Source organism: Brachypodium distachyon, chromosome 4 (genome assembly GCF_000005505.3).
Source record: "Brachypodium distachyon strain Bd21 chromosome 4, Brachypodium_distachyon_v3.0, whole genome shotgun sequence".
NCBI lineage: Eukaryota > Viridiplantae > Streptophyta > Magnoliopsida > Poales > Poaceae > Brachypodium > Brachypodium distachyon.
Genome location: NC_016134.3, coordinates 2060122 through 2081702, shown reverse-complemented (window position 1 = coordinate 2081702; position 21581 = coordinate 2060122). Strand labels below are relative to the sequence as shown.

At 46.4% G+C, this 21581-nt stretch overlaps 4 protein-coding genes and 1 non-coding gene across 8 annotated transcripts; 1 reads left to right on the top strand and 4 right to left on the bottom strand.

Moving 5' to 3' along the window:
* Positions 1 to 1583: 1583 nt before the first annotated feature.
* LOC100821251 lies at positions 1584 to 4536 on the top strand. Of its 4 annotated transcripts, none has more exons than XM_010238771.3 (8): positions 1584 to 1800; positions 2610 to 2692; positions 2783 to 2909; positions 3000 to 3113; positions 3195 to 3441; positions 3560 to 3605; positions 3836 to 3911; positions 4032 to 4536. In XM_010238771.3, the coding sequence occupies exons 2-8, from the start codon at positions 2636 to 2638 to the stop codon at positions 4265 to 4267; spliced, it is 903 nt and encodes a 300-aa protein (XP_010237073.1). In that variant the 5' UTR covers positions 1584 to 1800; positions 2610 to 2635; the 3' UTR covers positions 4268 to 4536. The 4 variants fall into 4 exon arrangements, with proteins under 4 accessions (XP_010237073.1, XP_010237075.1, XP_014757447.1 ...); XM_010238773.3 differs by having other exon boundaries at positions 1590 to 1800; positions 3195 to 3393; XM_014901961.1 differs by having other exon boundaries at positions 1622 to 1800; positions 2594 to 2692; positions 3195 to 3393.
* A 214-nt stretch (positions 4537 to 4750) lies between these two features.
* Positions 4751 to 4824, bottom strand: TRNAE-UUC. The gene has a single exon. It is a non-coding gene; the product is annotated as a tRNA-Glu (tRNA).
* A 397-nt stretch (positions 4825 to 5221) lies between these two features.
* LOC100825456 lies at positions 5222 to 7846 on the bottom strand. The gene is made up of 2 exons (XM_024454932.1): positions 6905 to 7846; positions 5222 to 6814 (listed from the first exon to the last, which is right to left on the bottom strand). Exons 1-2 carry the CDS (start codon positions 6907 to 6909, stop codon positions 6139 to 6141), a joined length of 681 nt encoding a protein of 226 aa, XP_024310700.1. The 5' UTR covers positions 6910 to 7846; the 3' UTR covers positions 5222 to 6138.
* A 4632-nt stretch (positions 7847 to 12478) lies between these two features.
* LOC100837215 lies at positions 12479 to 14515 on the bottom strand. The gene is made up of 2 exons (XM_010238769.3): positions 13572 to 14515; positions 12479 to 13490 (listed from the first exon to the last, which is right to left on the bottom strand). Exons 1-2 carry the CDS (start codon positions 14378 to 14380, stop codon positions 12638 to 12640), a joined length of 1662 nt encoding a protein of 553 aa, XP_010237071.1. The 5' UTR covers positions 14381 to 14515; the 3' UTR covers positions 12479 to 12637.
* Positions 14516 to 19338: 4823 nt separating this feature from the next.
* On the bottom strand, positions 19339 to 20424 carry LOC112272416. The gene has a single exon (XM_024463116.1). It carries the CDS (start codon positions 20422 to 20424, stop codon positions 19339 to 19341), a length of 1086 nt encoding a protein of 361 aa, XP_024318884.1.
* Positions 20425 to 21581: the final 1157 nt, after the last annotated feature.

Genomic DNA, 21581 nt, shown 5'->3' with positions numbered 1-21581 from the left:
ACTTCTTTTCAAGAGGATTAATTATTCAGTTCTGAACTTTCAAGGAAACAAAGTACCACAGACTGTTACTCCAGATCTCTTGTTGTGATGTAAACTCTGAGCACCGGATCTCTGCCTGAATCAACTCAACCGCCACAATGGAACTTTCTGCAAAACTGTTTTCATGATGCTCTTGGTCTTGGATGAAGATTAAGCAAGGAACTGGTTCCGGGAGCAGAATCGTCCCCTCATTGTCAAAAAGACAGAAATGATGTGTAGGATTAATAATGCACTGCAAGGAGGTGAAATTATGGAGCATAAAGAACGCGTCAAAGCAGGGTTTATAGGCCTATAGGTAGGTAGGTTTTCTGCTTTATCCTGATTCTTGCTTGTTACTTTCTCGAAAGCAAGGAGACCAAGATTATGGAGAATAGTGTTCCTCCTGCAGGCTTCCAACTTCTGATGAGTGCAGCGGCACACAGCATAATTGTACTGCAGATTATTCCATGTTGAGTCACATTTGCAGGATGCAAGAGGAAAGCAGCTGGGGATGTTCTTATTCTTTGAACCCCGGCAATTTGTGGGCATATGTGCGTGGAGGAGAAACAAGATTATGGCAAACAACTACCTCACCAGATGGGAGGATTTTTCTTCCTTTGAATGACCAGATGTTGTCACTTCCTCTTCTTTCTTTGAATGACTAGATGTTGTCACTTGTCAAAGCATATTGTTCCCAAGATGGAGTTCTTTTCTACTGACCACGCAGCAATTAATATATCTCATTTCTAAATCGGGAGTCTAATTGCATGCGAACGGTTTTAACTGTTAGATTTTTGTTGATGAGATTTTCAAATCTAGATTTCGTATCGGTATATGTTTGAACATATTTTATTTTTCTCCAACCATTTTTTATCCGGCTTTGATTGTGTTCTGCTAATTCTTGTGACGATTATTCTCCTACATTATTACTCACACATATCTGTTATGTGTTAGGACAAACACACGAGGCTGAACAATTAAGAGCCACGAAAAATCATGATAACTATGATACATAAAGAAGGATGGAAACACAAAGCATGATGGTCATTAGACACGACACAGAACAAAGACACAAGGCAAGACGTTAAAACATGAAGAAAAAATGACGTCTGAAAGTGTCAACAAACCTACTCCCTCCTACTCCCTCCGAGGAACAAAGACACAAGGCAAGACGTTAAATTTAGTGTATAGATGCATTTAAATTTAGTCAAAGTTGAAACATCCTTGTTGTACGGAGAAATATCAAAATACGAGATCTAGTTTTGAAACTCTAATTCAACCATGAAAACGGATTGGGATTTGGACACTTTACACTCGGTAAAAACCACTGCATTTTAAATTGCTGATATAGCAAAAAGAAAAGAACCAAAGCGTGTTTCTCGAAAGGCCACGGCCCGGGTCCAGGCGACATATGCGGTGGTGCACAGGCAGCCCAGGCCACGGCCCGGGTCGTGGGAATTCTTTCGGCCTATATCGTAAATATTTGGGCCTCGGCCTGGGACGCAGTCCACCCAGCAGCCCATTTCAGGCCCTCCTTCGCCCAGCACTTCGCCCGCAGCCTGGGGCTCGCGGCCCTCGTCCCGACGGACGGAAGGCAGGCACTGCGCCGCCTCGCCGCCCCGCACGCCGCCACTGCTCGCCCACTGCCCTGCGCCCGCCGCCTCGACGCTCCCGCTGCCCTGAGCCCGCCGACACTACTGCTCCGCCGCCGCGTGGCTGCTGCTTCTCCGCCGCTGCTCGCACCGCAGGCTGCCCCTCCTGTTCCCCAATTTCTCTGTCCAGGTATTTATCTTTCTTCCCCCAAATCCCTAGTTTGCAATTTTTCAATTTCATAGCATGGTACTGAATGGATTGCGATTGTTCCCTGAATATGTTTTCACTTTTACAAAATTTCCCCAAGTTGTTTATGCGTTTGCAACAACAACTGAACCGTTTTGTTGTGAACGCTTCCAAAGATGAAGAGTTAAAAAAAATATCAACCTTAATTGATCTTTGCCGATGCCTTGTGGAGCAGGAAGACATAATACGTATAATCATTGAAAGGTTGCTCCGTTTGCTCATTACTCTTCCGGTTTCTACGGCGAGTGCCGAACGTGCATTTTCTAGTATGAAGATCATTAAAACAAGGTTGCGCAATAAGATGGAGGATGATTATCTTGCCAATAATCTGTTAGTTAACATAGAGGGTGATACTCTGGAGACATACACCTATGACGATGTCATTGTAGATTTTAGAAGCAAAAAGGATCGGAAAGCTGACTTGTAGTATCAAGTATGTATGCCTGAACATCTATTGTCTAGCTCCTTAGGTAGCATCTGTTAGGATAGCTTCTTTTGTTTGTAGTAATATTAATCTATGTATATATTGCTGATATGTAACCAATCAGAACAAAAGACTTCAGGAATGACAAATTTTTAGTGAAGTGGTATGATTGAGAACAAAATTTTGTGTTCTCTTTTAGCCTGGCCCGCCCATGAATTTCTTCTTAGCTCGGCCACTGCTAAGAGTTTTCTGATAGATGTTGCACGTTTCAGTATTCAAGAATCTGATTCTCTCTTATTGTTGAGTGAACAGTACTTTCTTGATTCAGATTCAGGCTTGATCTTGACTGTAAATATGGATCTTGCTCCTTTCAAGCTGGATATCAGTGAGCTAATAGCTGATTATGCCAAGGTATTTTTTTGTCTTTTGTGCAATTTCTCTAGGTGTGTCAAGTGTGTACAAACTTTCAAACAAATAACACCCTGTATTTCTGACTGGTAGGAAAATTACACGGCATTTACTGACTTCAAGAGAGTGTGGACAGCAAAGAAATTTTCTTACATTTATGAAGGCAGACCCAAGACGAACTCAGGAGTTTTCATGCAGTCCCTCTTTTTGCATTGTATTGGTAGGCTAACGCCTACTGGAAATCGCCGCTGTATCAACTGGTAATTCTTTGTGTGAGTCACCGCTGAACTAATATCACTTTCTTGTATAGGCCATATGACTTCGCAAAGTTCTCTATCACAGAAATTGGCTGGGCTTTATTGTCTTTACTGTCTCTACGAGTGCCAACCATACAAGCCACATTTCAAAATTTATCTGTCTCTCGGTAAGGCACACATTTTTGAGTCACCAAATCACAGCCTATTGTATGGTAAAGATTAATGAGCTCAATATATGATTGCATCAGAGGAGTCCAAGAAACTCAAAGACTTTGTAGTTGAAGCTAAGCAAAATGGAGTGGGTTTCGTACCAGCACTTGTTAAAAGGATGCTGGACAAAGGCATGTTTTTGTTTGGATTTGTCAATTTGCTTGGTGTCCATGGGGCTAAGCAGGTTGATGAGTTGAATGAATCCCAGAACAAACGGGTGAAATATGCTTGTGACAAGTATGTTATTAACTTCTGTACTATCTGTCTGACCTTCGTCGTTAGCATGTGTGTCCTCTTGCACTGTACTCCTATGCTGTTCCCTTCGCTCTATTCTCATGCAAAAAATAATGCGTTAATTATTACAGTACCTGCTAATATTTTAATTGTTGTTTCTATGTTGCAGGTTGTTTGCAAATACTCAAATAGAGAGTTATATGCGCACAGACTTGGTACGTTTAGTCCCTTTACATATACACTGCTTCAATATCCTTCGAACTACTTCTTTTTCGTATTCATTTTAATACTTTGGGCAAAGAGCGCCGTGTATTTATTCACTTCCTGCCCTAGCCCCTCCACCGTATGAATATAAAAAACAAGATCAGAGTGGCAATCTTTTCACTTTTGTTATCAACTTATCGTATTCACTACTGTTACTGATACATCATTGATCTGCATGTAGGGTGAGGAGTTCGAAGTCGATAACATCAAGAAATTGTCAATGGACTATGCTAAAGCCAAGGAATTAGCCTTTGCAGGTGCTTATCCGTTGTTCACATTTTTAAATTACATGTGAACTTCTATGTGTATTGTCTGGATAGCATTAGTACTGCCGTTAAGCCTACTGCTATATCCTTGTGCGCTTCATATCTTGACAGAGGCAAGTGAAACTGTTGATGTGGAAGATGCCAAGCACATTCTGCAGAATGGCAAACTGCTAGGTGACAGGGTAGAGGAAATTGTCAAAGAGTGGGATGCCCAGAAGGAAGAGTTCTATGAAAAAACTGGTGTATCTTGCCACTATGAACTGGCAGTGGTTGAGAATGAAGATCCAGGAGAGTTCCATGACGACAACTATGGCTTTGATGAGTTAGAACAGCTGTTGCTTGAGTGAGCATGGAGTATCGACCAGGCCCTGAATAACTGAAGAACTGCTCGTACTCCTGCTCACTGGATTGCGACATGAAATCGTCTGGCTGACTGAATTCTTCCAAGTGTTTTTTATCCGTGATCTTTCGGGTTTCCTACACCAAATATATATGTAATATGCGGCAAACAGAACTTTGCATATGATTATACTTTGGTTGGATGAGTGTTGCCTCACCCCATGTACATGTTGGATTTCCTAATCAGTAATGTAGCATTTATGTATTCTTCCGTCTACATGTGCAATTCCATCTCCAGGTTTCTACGGAAAGAATACAAGGATTATTACATGACATGGCAAAAGGAAAAAAGAATAGAGGCACGGAACAAGGGAAAAAATGAATTGAAATTAGTTAGATGGCAAACAGAATACAAGGATTTTATTATAACATTATAGGCGGGAGGAGGAGAAAAGAAATTGAAAGGAAGAAGAAGCCCCGGCAAAAGGGAGTTCCATTGCCGGGATTTGAACCCGGGTCGTCTGGGTGAAAGCCAGATATCCTAACCGGACTAGACGACAATGGATATGATCCAGGACTAGGTAGTGTTATTTCGATCGATATGAACAAATAAATGTTATCACTAGTATTTTTCTTAAGAAGAATACAGTCACTAAACTTAAACTTGTTTCACTTGATCCACGATCTGGACCGTACGAAGTATGTACATGCCGCACGATACAAATCACCGTGAAAAAGAAGGGGTTCCGGACAAGTTGGGGATTAATCCGAGTATCTTTCTTCAAACCATTGAGCACGATCTCCTCGCCAACGTTGGAAGGGCGTCTCCGAGGCAGAACCTAAAATGGACGAACTTGCTCAAAACCATGGACAGTGCCATTGTCTTGCTAGCATAGTACTCGCACTTGAAAACCGAGTACTCTACCATTGAGTTAGCAACCCAGATAAAGAATGCCAGAACCAAAATTAAGAGGAAATTGGATTAACGCTGGATACACTAAGGGAGAGGGAGAGGGAGAAAAATGTGCTAATCACCCGACAGGAAACTCATGGATGTTGTTTTCTGTTAGAAATAAGATGGCTTGGTTGTAATATATCGCTGGTTCAGGGTCCTATTTGAGTCCTTGAATGTTACCACGACAGATTCTCCCCATCGAGATTCAAGAAGGGCACTTCCAAATCAGATCGAGACCAGCCGCAGAATCCCCTCCCGATCCGGCGGCGCCGACCGCTAGCTCATCGTGGCGACGACATGGGAGAGGAGGAGCGGGCGGAAGACCTGCTGGCCGAAGTCCCCTGCCGTGTACCCCTGCGCTGGCTCACCGCCTCCCACTGCGTCTGCGACGCCGCAGCAGAGGAGGGAGTCAATGATGCTGCTTGGCCTCTGTCCCAGACTGCATCACCAGAAAGTGCAGTACGAGCAGAAGTTGCATCCCTACAAACAATGTGACAGTATCTTGCCTCACAAACAATATGATAGAACCCCTACAAACAATGTGACAGTATCTTCACCCAAAAGAGTAGCAGTCAAGTTAGCTGAAGCTCAAAATCTTGAATGCGAAGGGAAAACAGAGCATTGAGTTCTACTAGTATGTAGTGATATGTAGCTATATACTACAATAGTAGAGCATAGTAGAGCAGCACAATTATATCATAGCATAATTCAGTGTATCAAGTTACAGCTGCAGCTAGCCAGAAAGAGCTTGACTCATAAAGATAGATATATATCTTAAATTTTCTAGGACTGCATGATTAAAAGAGAGAGCTGATAAAGCATACTATAGTAAGCAGTACTGAGTACATAACTCACAGCAGAAATCAAACATAATCATAAATATTTTCCAGTAGATACAAATCCCTTACAAACATGGGTTGTTGTTTAAGATGAAGTTGTAGACCAGTTGTTTCTAAGGCACTCGTCAATCCAGCAAGGGGTGTATGGAAAACAAGATAGAATCTTCTCCCTTTCATTAGTTATCAGTTTGAAATATATATAATCCCTTGGGTATATATTGCCTAAGCCTTCCATCTTCGAGCTATTCAAATGGTAGGCAAATCCTGTCTGCACTGCATCAGTAGTCAAGAAGACAATCTCTTTATATGGGTGAAACCCGAGTATGCTGACATCCCAATAATACTCTTCAACTTCATCTCCACTACCAAGAACATTATCAACATTTTCTGCCACTATAGTTTTCTTGGTGTCTTCGTTTTTAACATCATCATCATCCTCATCATAGCCCTTCAGCCCCTTCGGAATATGGGAAGAATTTTGAAATAAGTTGTAATTAATATCTTCTAAGATCCAGTCACCATGAAATCGGCTGTGGTATTCCTGATGAACATGCGCTACCATGGACTTAAGGTATTTTTCATGCTTCAACATCCACCCAATTTCACCACGCGATTCGTTAAGGATCCAAACCTTAAGCCAACCATTATCGAGTGACACAAAGTATAGTCCCTTTTCTGATCTTACAACACCAAGATATGGATAGCCCTCCCTAACAATTGGTGAATTAATTACACGATATGTATTATCAGTCATGGATATTCTGCAAAATCAAACCATTGCGCAAAGAAGTTTAGAAGCGGAATCAATAATATCTTAGTCAATATCAAAAAAATTGAAATGAAGTACGCACCTCATAACAAATCCAGCTATGTAATATACATAAAGTGTTCCTCAGAAAAAGGCGGTGGAATATTGCCCCCAGCCTAGTCGCATCTCACCGACGGTCCCTGCAGCATCTCCTTGTCAGGCGAAAGACCTCTCCTCCCAACAACCCGACCTCGATGAGAATACATGCATCTTGCACAGAGATGGTGGCCATTCAGACTCCTCCAAGGGGTCTACCTCATCGTCAGGATGTTTGTAACCCAAATAGGGAACCATAAACACCTCGTAATAGGGCGATACCGTGGGATCATAGACCAGACCCTCACGGTACCCGCACGACAGATTCCCTGGAGCATGATTGGCCAGCCACGCGGGAACTCGGGAAGAGTATCCCACCTTCGCGTGGCAGGGTTAAGTGGTTAACCAACCATTGTCGAAGCAAGAGGAGCCCATTGCATTGATCCAGAACGCGATAATCCTCCCAATCGCCTGCTTCTTCACAGATATGGCCGGCATAGTTGTTTTCAGCGCAAGGGTTTGGGTCAGGGGAGTAATTAGGGTTGATGGAGCGCAGGCAGCCGAGACTGCCGCTGACCGCACGGGACGAGGAGGCGGGGCAGGAGAGGAACTCCGGGAACAAGTGCTCGTCTAAATGGAAGAAGAGGCCGGCGACGGAGAGCGGGAGCAGATCCGCGCGGAGGAGGCGGCGGCCGTCGACGGCGTCGCGCCAGGCCCTGCAGACGCAGCGGGAGGCGGCGAGCCAGCGCGGAGGGACGCGGCGGAGGACTTCCGCGAGCAAGTCAACAGGGAGCCGCGCCACCGGCTGCTGGTCCTCCCGCTCCTCGTCTCCCATGTCGTCGCCACGAGCAGCGGCCGAGCACCCGCCCGGGCGGCGCCGCCGGATAAATCCTCGATCTGAAGAAGAACCCTTCTGGATCTCGATCTGATTTCGGGGAGGAGACGGCGGGAGAGGGTGGAAGTGTTCCGCGCTTCAGAATGGTTTGTCTTTTGTAGACAAAACTACAGCAGGCCATCGGGCCGGTGCCGGCCTGGCCAGCCGGCCCCCAAAAGGCGGCCTGGAGGCCCAGACCCGGAATGGAAGCCCTACCGAGCCGGCCTGGTGCCTTTAAGCCCGACGGGGCCCAGCAAAACCTCAGGCCAAATGTACAAAAAATTTAATGGTTGGCTTAAACTTGGAAAGATGATGGGGCAAACGTAGAAAACGAGTTGGTTTGGTCCAAAATTTGGAGAAACGCTGGGCCAAATGTAGAAAAAAATAAAAAAAGGGCTGCGGGCTCAAGGTGGAGATTCTAGCACGCCATAGGCCGGGCCGATTTGCACTGTGCCGGCGCCAGCTCGAGTCGGGACTGGACAATCGGGCTTCCTAGCCACTCGGAAAGCCCTGGCCCAATGGCCAGCTATAGATAGAACATACAAAAACACACATATGGCCCTCAACCAAACATAAATTAAAAATCAAGCCCTCTTAATGTCGTGACAAATAAAATAGGCAGACCAAGACATGACGAATTTTATCTCACTGGTTATGTTACCGTATCTTTCCCTATTTGGTGAATCCACTCTTTTCGAAGATTGGTGAATAATTTTTATGACTATTCACACCACTGTTTGGATGGTATCACCTAAAAGTCGTATCACTAGGTATAGAGTAACCTAAAGTATCTTTTAAATCTTGAGCTCTTCATTTTCCAATGCCAAACCAGCACCCCGAGTTTACTAACCTTAAGAAAGTTTACAATCTTGAATTGCCGATATGACCAAGGTCAAGCCTACGATTGTTGGCTGGCGCTAACTCATTTTTCCACGTTTGCTATGGAAGGCGCCATTGCTTTAAGAAAAACATGGTAGCTATTTGAATCAGGAGAGTCAGAGAGGAAACTCACATTCAACATCTTTATTTTCCGTTGTGATTGTTGCTAGGCTGACGCGTGATCGCCCGATGTTTGCCATTGTCGCCGTGAGAAGAAGGTGGAACCTTAGGAGTCGTGGTATAAGAGAGAGGAATGAGACAGGGTGAAGTGGGGTGAGCCGACTCAACCATGCATTTTACTTGGTGCGACCGATCCAACCCACTTGGCAATAGTCAGACAACGATCCTAGGCTTGGCAATATTCTATCTTCTTTTCCATACACGCCATGCTGGATTGACGAGTTCCCTAGGAACCATCAGTCTACAAATTCATCTTAAACATTGATCTATGTTTGCAAGGGATTTGTGTCTACCGGAAAATATACACACTTTAGTGTCACGCAGCTCTTAAACAGGACTTGGAGAAACCCTTGGTTTACATGCTGAATTTGCACCAAGATTGCTTCGGTTGTACTTTTTTTTGGAAGGGCTTCAGTTGTGCTCCATCCATTTCTAAATATAAGATGTTCTATCTTTGTGACTGTTGTAGTAAAACTAAACTCCTCAAAGCCTTTCTAACATAGAATTAAGTCGTACCTATAGGGTCAACCGAACCTATTTAAAAATATCGACGTGTCAATTTTGTCCCAAGTATACGACGACCTTCGCTATAAGCCCGTCATATACACCCACTTACTTTACGCATTGTACCTTGCTATAAGGCCGTCGTATACTCATTTACTTTACGCATTGTACCATCGAACATTGTTACACTTACTCCGTGTGTCGTTTGACAACGACAACAGTGATAAGATCAAGTTTATAAAAAAATCAACCAATATTTACAACACCAAATTAGTTTTAATAAATTCATCGTGATACATATCATCATAATATACTTATTTGGTATTGTAGATGCTAGTACCTTTTCCTATAAACTTGGTCAAACTTTAGAATTTTGACTTTGGACAAACCTAAAACATCTTATATTTAAGTATTTAAGGAATGGAGGTAATAGTAACTTCGATAGCACCAAAATGCATAAGCTGAACAGGAGGCTAACATGGGACATGGCACCCTCTACACAGATATTGTTCCACATGGCTAAGCACTGTATTAGGAACACCCATGAAAAGAAGAACCGATGCCTGCCTCCCTCAAAAAAAAAAAAGAACCGATGCCTCCCGATCGGCTGCTCCGAGGTGCGGGCCCTCGCTGCTTTGCACGCCTTCCCGGCCAAACGGGGAACTTTCCCCTGTAAATATCTCAGGCTGCCCCTCCACCTGGCGAGGCTCAAGGCGGTGGCTTTCCAACCCCTCATCGACAAGATCGGGTCCGGCTCGCGGGCTGGAAGGGCCGGCACTTCACCCGTGCTGGCCGGGTGCTGCTGGCCAAGTCAGTACTCGCGTCGATGGTCACCTACCATCTCATGGCGTTCTCCATTCCCCAGGGCGTCCTCAAGCAAATTAACAAACTGATGCGCACCTTCATCTGGATGAAACAGGAGAGGCCTGGGCAGGCGCCTTCCTCACTCTCGCTGGTCAACTGGAGTACGGTCTGCAGGCCGCGCTCCCTCGGTGGCTTGGGACTCCCGGACCTCGCCAAGTTCGGTCGGGCACTTAGGCTTCGCTGGCCTTGGTTCTCCTGGGCCGACCCTGACAGGCCATGGATTGGTCTCTCGTCTCCCTGCACGTCGACGGACATGGATCTCTTCCGGGCCTCCACTCGGATCCAGCTTGGCAATGGTGCCAAGACCCTCTTCTGGCATGATCCTTGGCTGCCTGATGGCGGTATCACCTGTGCTAGATGGCCCCGGCTCTATGCCATCGCCACCAGGAAGCAACGGACGGTCCAAAAGGAGCTACAGGGCAACAACTGGATCCGCTCCCTTCAGCACATTGCCACACCTCAGGAGCTCTCCGACTTTGTGGACCTCTGGGGCCTCATCGTTGGGGTATCTCTCACGGATGCGACGGATACTATCTCCTGGCGTTGGTCCTCCTCGGGATCCTACTCGGCCACGTCGGCCTACAAGGTGCAATTCGTTGGGTCGTTCCCCCCTTTTGCGACGGCCAAGATCTGGAAGGCCCATGCAGAACCGAAGGTCAGATTCTTTGCCTGGACAGTTTTGCATGGGAAGATCCTCACGGCGGACAATCTGGCCATTAGGGGTTGGCCACACTCGCCGTTTTGCTCCCTCTGTCAGACTCACCTGGAGACGATCGCCCACCTCTGCCATGAATGTTCCTTCACGGCCGAGGAGTGGGACCTCATCAAGCTCTGGGACAACGATGACTCTCCGGCCCCCACATCAACTGTTTCGATTGATGCCTATTGGGATTCTCTTATCCGCGGCAAGCCCCCGCTGGGAGGCGCGCGATGAGTGGCAGGCTCCTTTATATGTGGTGGGGTGTTTGGAAGGAAAGGAATCGGTGGGTGTTCCGGAATGCGGCCTTGCCCGCGCTGGAGGTGGCGCACTTGATTTGGGAGGACATTCGCAGCCGACTTAGAGCGTGTTCCTCTGATCCGGGAGATTAGGCTTTTGCTTCCTTTTTCCTTTTTTTTCTTTATTTTGTTTCTCTGAGTTCCGCCTTGGAACTCTTTGTACAGCTCTTTTTCTTCTAATCGAATGACGAAGATCGACTGTCTTTTCTAAAAAAACAAACTAACACGGCCGCTAGCGAACGAAAGCCATGGAGTTCTTCGCCATCCAGACAGAATAGAAGATCCCTAAAAAAAAAGCAGTCGAAATAAACAACAGACAAACACGTCGCAAATTAGAAGTGCATGCCCTATAACTAAAACTGAAGGAGTGAAATCCTACCTGTGGATTGTGATTGTGATAATACCTTTCAATACTTCAATAGCAGCAAAAAACAAAAGGCAGACAAAATTAAGCGAATTGAAATATTTAGAAGGCAATGAATTAAAGTAGTGGCATACAAAGCAGAGAACCTAGGGAAACAGTGCCAATTGTATTAACTTTAAGGTGATGACTTCTACAGAAATGGACATGAACAGGGCAAAGGTAGCATCAACCTATGTTTCTGAGCGAGTCAATGATGCTGCTTGACCTCTGTCCCAGACTACATCACCAGAAAATGCAGTACGGGCAGAAGTTGCATCCCTCCATTCATTATACTCCCTCCGTCTAACAAAGGATGTCTCAAATTTGTCAAAATTTGGATGTATCTAGACATAACTTAGTGTATAGATGCATTCAAATTTAGTCAAAGTTGAGACATCCTTTGTTGGATGGAGGGAGTATTAAGAACAGTTAAGCATCACAAATCCTTCTCTTTCTTGTATGGTAAGGAGAAAACAGAACAATGCACAATTTCTTCGCAAACAGATTCATGGAACAGTTGCCTGCTAAAATCGATGAATACTGGAGAAACAAAGTGGGAGAGAACTTTGTTATCATGTAGCAACAAGACTAATCCTTGCACCATCAAGCATTGTTTCAAAAAAAAAGCATGAAATATTTTGCCTCACAATGAATACTTAGTCCTACAAACAATGTGACAGTATCTTCACCCAAAAGAGTAGCAGCCAACTTAGCTGAAGCTCCAAATTTTGAATGCTAAGGGAAAACAGAGCATTGAGTTCTACTAGTATGTACTGATATGTAGCTATATACTACAATAGTAGAGCAGCACAATTATATCATAGCATAATTCAGTGTATCAAGTTACGGCTGCAGCTAGCCACAATAGTAGAGCAGCACAATTATGTAATCTCTACTTTACTATATCTCTACCATAGTAAGCAGTACTGATTACATAATAATATCACTCACAGCAGAAATCAAACATAATTGTAAATATTTCCGGTAGATATAAATCCCTGCCTACAAACATAGGTTGTTGTTTAAGATGAAGCTGTAGACTAATTGTTTCTAGGGAGCTCATCAATCCAACAAGGGGTGTATGGGAAACAAGATAGAATGTTCTCCCGTTCATTAACTAACTCTTTGAAAAACAAAAGATCCCTTGGGTATATATTGCCTAAGCCTTCTATCTTTGAGCTATTCAAATGGTAGGCATATCCTGTTTGCAGTGAATCAGTAGTCATGAAGACAATCTCTTTGTATGGGTGAAACCCGAGTATCTTGATATCATACCAAAGATACTCTTCAACTTCATCTACACTACCAAGAACACTATCATAGTTAAAGTTCCACTCAACATTCTCTGTCACTTCAGTTTTCTTGCTGTCTTCCAAGTAGAAGTCTTTAACCATGTCTTTGTTTTTGACATTGTCATCATCATTGGCCCAGTTGCATTCAAATTTCTCTTCAACTATTGCTTTCTTGTAGTCATAGAAATCTTCAACCATGTCTCCATTGCCAAGAGCATTATCAATGTTGAAATTCCGTTCAACATTTTCAACAACTATTGCTTTCTTGTTGTCTTCCAAATAGAAATTGTCAGTCTTGTCATTGGTTTTAGCATCATAATGAAATAAGTTGTAGTTAATATCTTCTAAGATCCAGTCACCATGAAATCGGCCATGAAATCGGAGACGCGCTGCCATGGGCTTAAGGTATTTTTCATGCTTCAACATCCACTCAATCTCATCACCCGATTCGTCAAGGATCCAAACCCGAAGCCAACCATTATTGAGTGCCACAAAATACACTCCCTTTTCTGATCTTACAACACCAAGATACGGATAGAGCTCCCATTTTGCATCCATTGGTGATTTAATTACACGATACGTATTATCAGTTAAGCATATCCTGCAAAATCAAAGCATTGTGCAAAGTTTAGAATCAGAATCAACAAGATCAAAGTCAAAAAATAAAAAATAAATTGCGCACCTCATAACAAAACCAGCTACATAGCATACATAAAGTGTTGCTCGCACATAGGCGGCCGAATATTGCTCCCAAATTACTCGCATCTCACTGGCAGCCCCTGCGGCATCTCCTTGCCGGGCGAAAAACCTCTCCTCCCAACAACCTGACCTCGACGAGAAGACATGCATCTTGCACAGAGATGGTGGCCATTCAGACTCCTCCAGCAACGGGCCATCTCCCCGATGACCATTGTAATTATCCAGACAGGGGATAATGAACACCTCGTAGTGAGGTGATATCATGGGATCATAGACTAGATGCTCGCGGTTCTGCAAATTCCAACTGTCTGGCTTTGCAGGACTCGGGGGCAAAGTATCCCACCATCCTGTGGCAGGGTTAACCACCCATTGCTGAAGCAGGAGGAGCCCATTGCAGTGATCCAGAACGCGATAGTCGCGCCAATCGCCGGCGTCCTCCCAGCAAGTGCCGACGGTGGCGCCGATAGGAAGAGCGTTCGGGTCGTAATTAGGGTTGACGGAGCGCAGGAAGTCGAGCCTGCCGCTGACGGCACGGGACGAGGAGGAGTTGGAGGGGCAGGAGAGGAACTCCGGGAACAAGTGGTCGTCCAGGTGGATGAAGAGACCGGCGACGGAGAGCGGGAGCAGGTCGGCGCGGAGGAGGCGACGGCCGTCGACGGCGTCGCGCCAGGCCCTGCAGACGCAGCGGGAGGCGGCGAGCCAGCGCGGAGGGACGCGGCGGAGGACTTCGGCGAGCAAGTCAACAGGGAGCCGCGCCACCGGCTGCTGGTCCTCCCGCTCCTCGTCTCCCATGTCGTCGCCACAAGCAGCGGCCGAGTCCCCGCCGGCCGGCGCCGCCGAATCGGAAGAATTCAGCGGCTTGCCCTAATCTCGATCTGATTTTATTTTTGAAAGGTCGGTCTGATTTCTGGGAGGAGACGGCGAGAGAGGGTGGAGTGTTCAGCACTTCACAATGGTTCTCTGGACACGGAGGCTCTACCGGGCCGGCCTGGCTGCTTTAAGCCCGACGGACTTAGCAAGGCCCAGCAAAGCCCTCAAGCCAAATGTACAAAAGTTAAAAAAATATTGGGTTAGGCCAATACTTGAAGAGATGATGATGGCCCGAATGTAGAACATGAATATTTTTTTCTTTTTGCGAACAAAGGAGATATATTAATTAAACAGGGGTTACATCATGATGCAAGGGATTGCATCGAAGCCACAAACCAGTTCGTTGGCTTGACCTAGCATGAGCGGCTAAGTCGTGACTACCCCTATTTTGTGATATAGCAGCTTTAACAATCACAATCTCCCTTCCTGAATACAGGAGTCTCTTCGACTCCAAAACCAGGCTCCGGTACCTCGACCGATCATCACCCTTCTGTTCCAGCATCAACTTCACTTGACTGCAATCAGTCTCCACAACTATCGGCAAGTCCGACCATTGCAGAGCCAGCGCCATACCTTCCATACAAGCGGCTAGTTCAGCTTCCACGGCATCGCCACAAGATTGCAGGTGTCGCGTGGCGGTGAAGATGATATGTCCATCATGGCCCCGAAGCATCATACCAGCACCAGCGTCACCTGTTTCAGGGACAAACGACCCATCTGTATTCAGCTTGACCCAATTCTCCGGCGGCGGCTCCCAAATGAGTTCAGGAGCCGATCGCTCCCTGTGTTTCTTCCTCGGTCTCAACTGTACAGCAGTGACTTGCTTCCCTTTTAACGGATCAGCTTCTGGATCGCGCTTTAACGATAGAAGAACATCAATATAACCTTGCAGAAATTTCTGGGACGCCCCTACAGGAGGCGCAGGCTTGTCATGTGTTATTTCATTGCGTACATGCCAAATCCGCCACAGCAGCATGAGGGCCATAGCTCGCTGATCTCCGAGACATTGGCCAGCAAGATTAACAACCATTCCTCGCCACCATTATGCACAGATTGAACCGGCGCCAAACCCCAGGTCTCAGCCATAGCTTCCCACAGGGCACAAGCATGTGGACAGATACAGAAAGCATGAAAAGTATCCTCCTCGCCATTCCCACAGATCGTGCAGGTACTCAGCTTCTCCAAATGCCTTTTCTCTTATTCAGCCTAGTTGCAAGGCTGTTGGTTGCCAATCTCCAAGCAAAGATTCTCACCTTCTGTGGAACAGGCGCCTTCCAGATCAAGTCCCAGCAAGCTCTACTGCCATCTGGGTGATTGCTGGAAGCACCAGCACTTGGGTTGGGGTTTGCCAGACGCAAACCCAACTTGTAGGCACTATGAACACTGAAGATGCCAGATTTCTCGGGATGCCAAGCAAGGAAATCACAGTCTGCGCGGATCGATGGCTTTATCTGCATGATCGTCTCCACATCCACCGGTAGGAACCAACGCTGCAGCAGGTCAATCTTCCAAGCCCCATTATCATCGAGAAAGTCCGCCACCCATCGGAACCGGCAGCGTCCTTGTTGCGTGATAGGCTGTAGATTCAGGTCTCGAGGAAGCCAGTTATCACGCCATACTCTGACTTTGTCCCCCGTTCCAATCCTCCATATCATGCCCTTCTTAAGAAGATCGAGACCATAAGAAATGGCCTGCCAAGTGGAGGAGGCCTTACCTACGAAGACTGTGTCAATGATGTTACCTTGCGGGTAATAGCGTGATTTCAGAACTCTGGCACATAAGCTATCAGGATTATCGATTAGACGCCATGCTTGGCGGGTAAGCAAGGCTTGATTAAACAATTGCATATCCCTGAAACCAATACCACCATGTGGCTTTGTGGCAGTCATCTGATCCCAGGCCAACCAGTGAGTTTTCCTCTTCCCATTTTCTGCACCCGACCAGTAGTTGCGAATCATACGGGACAGATCCTCACAAACCGAGAACGGAAGTTTGAACACACCCATAACATAAGTGGCAAAGCCTGTGCAACTGACTTGATTAAAACCTCCTTTCCCCCAGCTGACAAGTAATTATCTCCCCCACTGAAGCAAACGTTTCTGCAATTTAGCTTGGAGGTTTTGGAATTTGCTTCGATTAATTCTTCCTTCCGGTGTAGGCAACCCAAGATACTTAGACTCAAAGTCTGTCTCAACCACCTGCAAAACATCTCTTATTTCTTGTTGCAGATTGGCAGTACACGATTTCCCAAAGAACAAGGGGCACTTAGCGGGGCTTATGAGCTGGCCAGTGCCCCGCTCATAACTATGGATAATGTCCAGAACATTTGCCGCCTCCTGAGTATCAGCACACAAAAATAAGAGTGTATCATCTACAAACAAGAGGTGAGATATACCGGGAGCCTGCCGGCATACCCGCAGGGGCTCAATTCTGCCGATCTGGGTAGCATGGTGTAGAAGAGCTGAAAGACCATCCGCCACAAAAAGGAATAAGAAAGGGGACAATGGACCACCTTGCCGTAATCCGCGAGATGGTGCAAACGAATCCAAGAAGGAACCATTGAACTTAACTTGGTATCTCACTGTTCTGACGCACGTCATGATCCAATTGATCCAAACGGGCACAAATCCCATCTTTTGCATCGTGCACTCCAAATATCCCCAATCTACTCGATCATAAGCTTTGGATAAATCAAGTTTATACGCACAGAATCTGCCACCAGCTCCATCATTCTGCTCGATATGGTGCATGCACTCAAACGCCAGGAGCGCATTGTCCGTGATCAACCTTCCCGGAACAAAGGCACTCTGATTCGGTGAAATAAGCTCACCCAAAATAGGTCTGAGTCGGTTCACCAAGCACTTGGCAACAATTTTATACAAAACAGTGCATAAGCTGATAGGCCGATAATCCTTGAGAGTCTTCGGTTGATCCACCTTTGGAATTAGCACAATGGCCGTAGAGTTAACCTCAGCAGGCATCACACCAGTAATAAAGAAGACCCTGACAGCATTGATAACCTCCTCCCGCATAACCTGCCAGTTGCGTTGATAGAATCTTGCCGGGAACCCATCAACACCAGGAGCTTTAAGCGGACCGATTTGGAAAAGCGCATCAGCGATCTCCTTATCCAAAAAAGGCTTACATAACTCTTGATTCATGTCGTCGGTCACATTGGCTTGGATCAGATCAATGATGTCATTATAATTGATACTAGGATCCTGGGTGAACAAATCACTAAAATATTTAGTAGCCATAGCATGCATCTCTCTAGGCCTAGTCACCTGATCACCGTTCTCCCTCACCAGCATTTTGATTCTATTTTTCTGGACTCGCCAAACTGCCTTACCATGGAAAAATTTGGTATTTTTATCTCCTTCTTTTAACCAGGTAACACGCGATCTCTGAAGCCACATCATTTCTTCTCGATACAATAACTCATTCATTTTGTCAGCTTCACGCCTGATGTCTTGCTGGTCAGCATTCATAGCCATAAGCTCTTCTAACTGCGTACGAGACTTCTCAATTTCTTCAGTCACATTACCAACCTTCTTTGCAGACCGGATTCTCAAGGACCCCATAATTCCTTTCAACGCGCCATGGACTGCCCCAAGATCCTCTTTATTGCCCGGTTGTTCCCAAGCTTCCTGAATAACATCCGGTAAACCGGGGACCCGCTCCCACAGAATCTCATACTGTGGACAGCGAGCTCGCAGCCTCCTGTGAGGCTCAGCTTCTAAGCAAACCAGCACCGGGCAATGATCAGAGCATGGGAAAACATGGTGCTTAACCTCAACTGAGTTAAAACGAGTGCGCCAAGCGAAGTCAGCCACAGCCCGATCAAGACGTACCTTCACATTTTGGCGCCCACGGTGATTGCTATCAAAGGTGTAGGGCACTCCGCTGAACCCAAGATCACACAACTCACATACCTCCAACGTATCACGAAAGGCGAGCATCTGACTCTCCGCCCGCAAAGTGCTAGAGAAGTGTTCAAATTGCCACATCGCTTCGTTAAAATCCCCTACCACAAGCCACGGTAAATTGGATTCAGCTTTCAGATTCTGTAAGAGCCTCCACATATTGTGTCTATTTTCCACACGTGGTTTTCCATAGACACACGTTAGTCGCCACATATCATCATCAGTCGAGGACTGAATATAAGCATCAATATGTCTTTCACTCATAGATTGGATATCCACCGGTACATGTTCATGCCAAAATAAAGCAAGCCCTCCACTACGCCCATCACTACTCACACCTTCAAAACCTTTTAAACCTAATCTATTTCTCAAACGCCTAACTTTATCCTTTGGCTGCCTAGTTTCACACAAAAAGATCAACTCCGGGTGACTCGCCTGTGTAAGCGCGAGCAAATCACGAACTGTCCGGGCATTACCCACTCCCCGACAGTTCCAACTTAGGCAATACATTACTCCTGACGGGGCGCCACAGTTGGCCCCGTCAGTTTGCCAGTTGCCCCAAGACCGGCTGCATCCAGTTCCGCCACACGCTCGTTGTCACTCTCCTCCATAGTCACATCCTGTGCGCCCTCACCTCCCGTCACCTTCCACTTCTTCGGCGTCCCTCCACCTATTACTGGCTGTGAATATGGAACCAGAGGTAATTCGTCACCCAGCATATCATCTCCATCGGCCTCCTTCTCCTCAGTTGTACGCTTCTTGCCATGACTCTGCACCGAGACATCCGTAGTTGAGCTGTACCCTCTACTCATATCACCATTCAGCTGTTCGCGAAGTGGTGGAATCATGTCCGAAGAGGTTGGTCCCTTTGAGCTTGAACCATTATTATTCCTTCGGGTTCTGAGATACGGTCCTGACCCCTTTTACTTGCTAGCTGTCGCATGGCCTCCCTCCCATTTATTTGTCAGCTCCTTTATGGTTAGGAGGAGGAGACTCTGTACATTCATCATCATGCACACCTTCATCATGAACACTAAGTTCATTAACTTTATTTGACAGCTCCACTTCCCCTACAATCTCATCCGCCGACTGCTGCTCCTGGCTCATTCTTCTAGAACTAGCATGACTTCTGTTAGATGATAAAGCAGCACCAAACGGCAGCATCAACTTCCTCCGAGCAGCAGAATCTGCACGTATCACACCATCTCTCCGATCAGCTTTACGGACCGGAGAGCAGCGCAGCCGTGCATCTAGTCCGCGTGATTTCGCGCCCTGTTGTTCCTTCAGACACTCCGTCTTCCCATGCCCGACAAGCCCACAATGGAAACACAAATTAGGCAGACGCTCATACTGAACCTTGTAGGTCGTAAGCTTGCCCTTAATCCTGATAGCAACTTCATCCTGCAAGGGCTGGCGCAACGAGATCTCTACCCTTACCCGGAGATATGCACCAACTTGCCCGTTAGCCATAGCATCCACTTCCAGGACCCTACCCAGAAAGCTACCAAGAGCACGGCCAATTTGGTCGTTCTGTAACATAGGGGGCACCTTATCGATATGAATCCATATGGGCATGGCATCAACCGGGATCTCCATGAGGGGCACCGTTCCATCCACCGGAGCCACGATGAGTACTTCGCCGCGTAGCTGCCATGGTCCTCCATGAACTACATGCTGATAATCCCCCTCCGCATCGAACGTGATCACATACATATTGTCCTCCAGATCTTTGAATTTCATGTCGGCACATGTCTGCCAGATGCGCTTGAACTCTAGGAGGAGAGTCGCCGCTTTAACCCTACGCATGGAGTAGTACTTCTCGATCACACATCGTTGTATGACTTGAACTTCCTCATCAGCATCGAAGTCTAGATCGAGGATAGCAGTCTCCGGTACCAGACTCTCTCCCCCCTCTCCCACCTCCGCCTCTTCAACGTTTTCATCTCCCATAGCCAGATCATGGTCTGCTGCTGCCGCCTCCAGATCCGTCGCCTCCTGAATCGCCTCCATATCCACCGCCATCTGAGTCGCCACCACAGCCATCGGTACCACCGCCAGGGCTAATTCCGCACCCCCTCCCTGCGTTGCTACGGGAACGGCGTCACCTGCCGGCTTCGGGTGGGTAGCTACCTCAACGGTTGCCCCTTTATCACCCCCACCGTCAAGCGATGCCATCGAGCTCTGCAATTCAGGAGTAGATCGGTCGCCCGGATCAAGGTTCTTCCTTCGGATAGCCGATGCAAAGTGCTTCGATCTTCCCTTGACCGTGCTCTTATAGTCGTGGCCCTTTGGTCCTGGGACGAGTTCGTCCTGGACTCTAGTCGCCATCGTTTCCTTCCCGAGGTGAGATCTACCCTGAAACGGAGCCTGCAAGGACTCCACCTGCGGATCGAAGTCGAACTCCATCCGAAACCACGTCGATCTAGGGTTTTCGCCGTTGAGTCGCCGCCAGCGTCTAAACCCTAACCGATAACCTAACGAGACGAGCTTTTTAGGTAGTGAACTTTCTGTGCATGTTGGATTTGTTTTTGTTACGCATGGACCAAGATGACGGGCGGATCCATCCATCCAGGTCAAATTCTTGATCCCCCATCCAATCTTCGTCAATTAATCTCAGATTTAAGCTTTCCATCCCAGCCAAAGTAAACAGAAAGGGATAAGAACTCCCCAATTATCCTCGTCCTCATCCTCACGTCACATGTCACTTGGTAATCAGAGCGCAGCCACGGGGTGTTTAACAGCAAATAGACAATGGCGGAAACGGTCGTCAAAAAATCAACTCTGAATTCAATAGTTGACGATACAATGTGTGTCCCCCTTTTTTTAATTTTTCCAAACAGTTCAGTTCAAATTTCAAGCAGTGTCACGTCATTTCCATAATATCTATACATTTAGAGAAAAAACTGTTAAATAATACCTTATTCTACATTTGAAACTGGCGTCAAAATATATTTCGACGAAAAGGTGCGCGGACATAATAAGTTTTTCCTAAGTTACTTTTTGTTAACTTTGATCGAATTCGTAAATAAAAATATCACCATATGCATTACCAACATATCCACACAGCTCCTCCAGTGTTGTTCATCAGCCTGAATTCTAACACAGAGTTCACATAACGGAGAATTTGACTCTAAAGAGATCACTCAGCTTGTACGGGGGAGAAGCATCCACCTCCTTTGGGGCGTCGATTTGTGGGCCAC

What these genes read in the sequence shown, in the direction of transcription:
- LOC112272416 (XM_024463116.1), bottom strand. Translation starts at nt 20,424, where the DNA reads ATGGCTGTGGTGGCGACTCAGATGGCGGTGGATATGGAGGCGATTCAG.
- LOC100837215 (XM_010238769.3), bottom strand. Translation starts at nt 14,380, where the DNA reads ATGGGAGACGAGGAGCGGGAGGACCAGCAGCCGGTGGCGCGGCTCCCT. An exon ending in GTAGCTGGTTTTGTTATGAG is followed by an intron (nt 13,491 to 13,571) that starts GTGCGCAATTTA and finishes TTGATTTTGCAG; the next exon opens with GATATGCTTAACTGATAATA.
- LOC100821251 (XM_010238771.3), top strand. Translation starts at nt 2,636, where the DNA reads ATGGATCTTGCTCCTTTCAAGCTGGATATCAGTGAGCTAATAGCTGAT. An exon ending in CTGACCTTCGTCGTTAGCAT is followed by an intron (nt 3,442 to 3,559) that starts GTGTGTCCTCTT and finishes TCTATGTTGCAG; the next exon opens with GTTGTTTGCAAATACTCAAA. An exon ending in GTTATATGCGCACAGACTTG is followed by an intron (nt 3,606 to 3,835) that starts GTACGTTTAGTC and finishes ATCTGCATGTAG; the next exon opens with GGTGAGGAGTTCGAAGTCGA.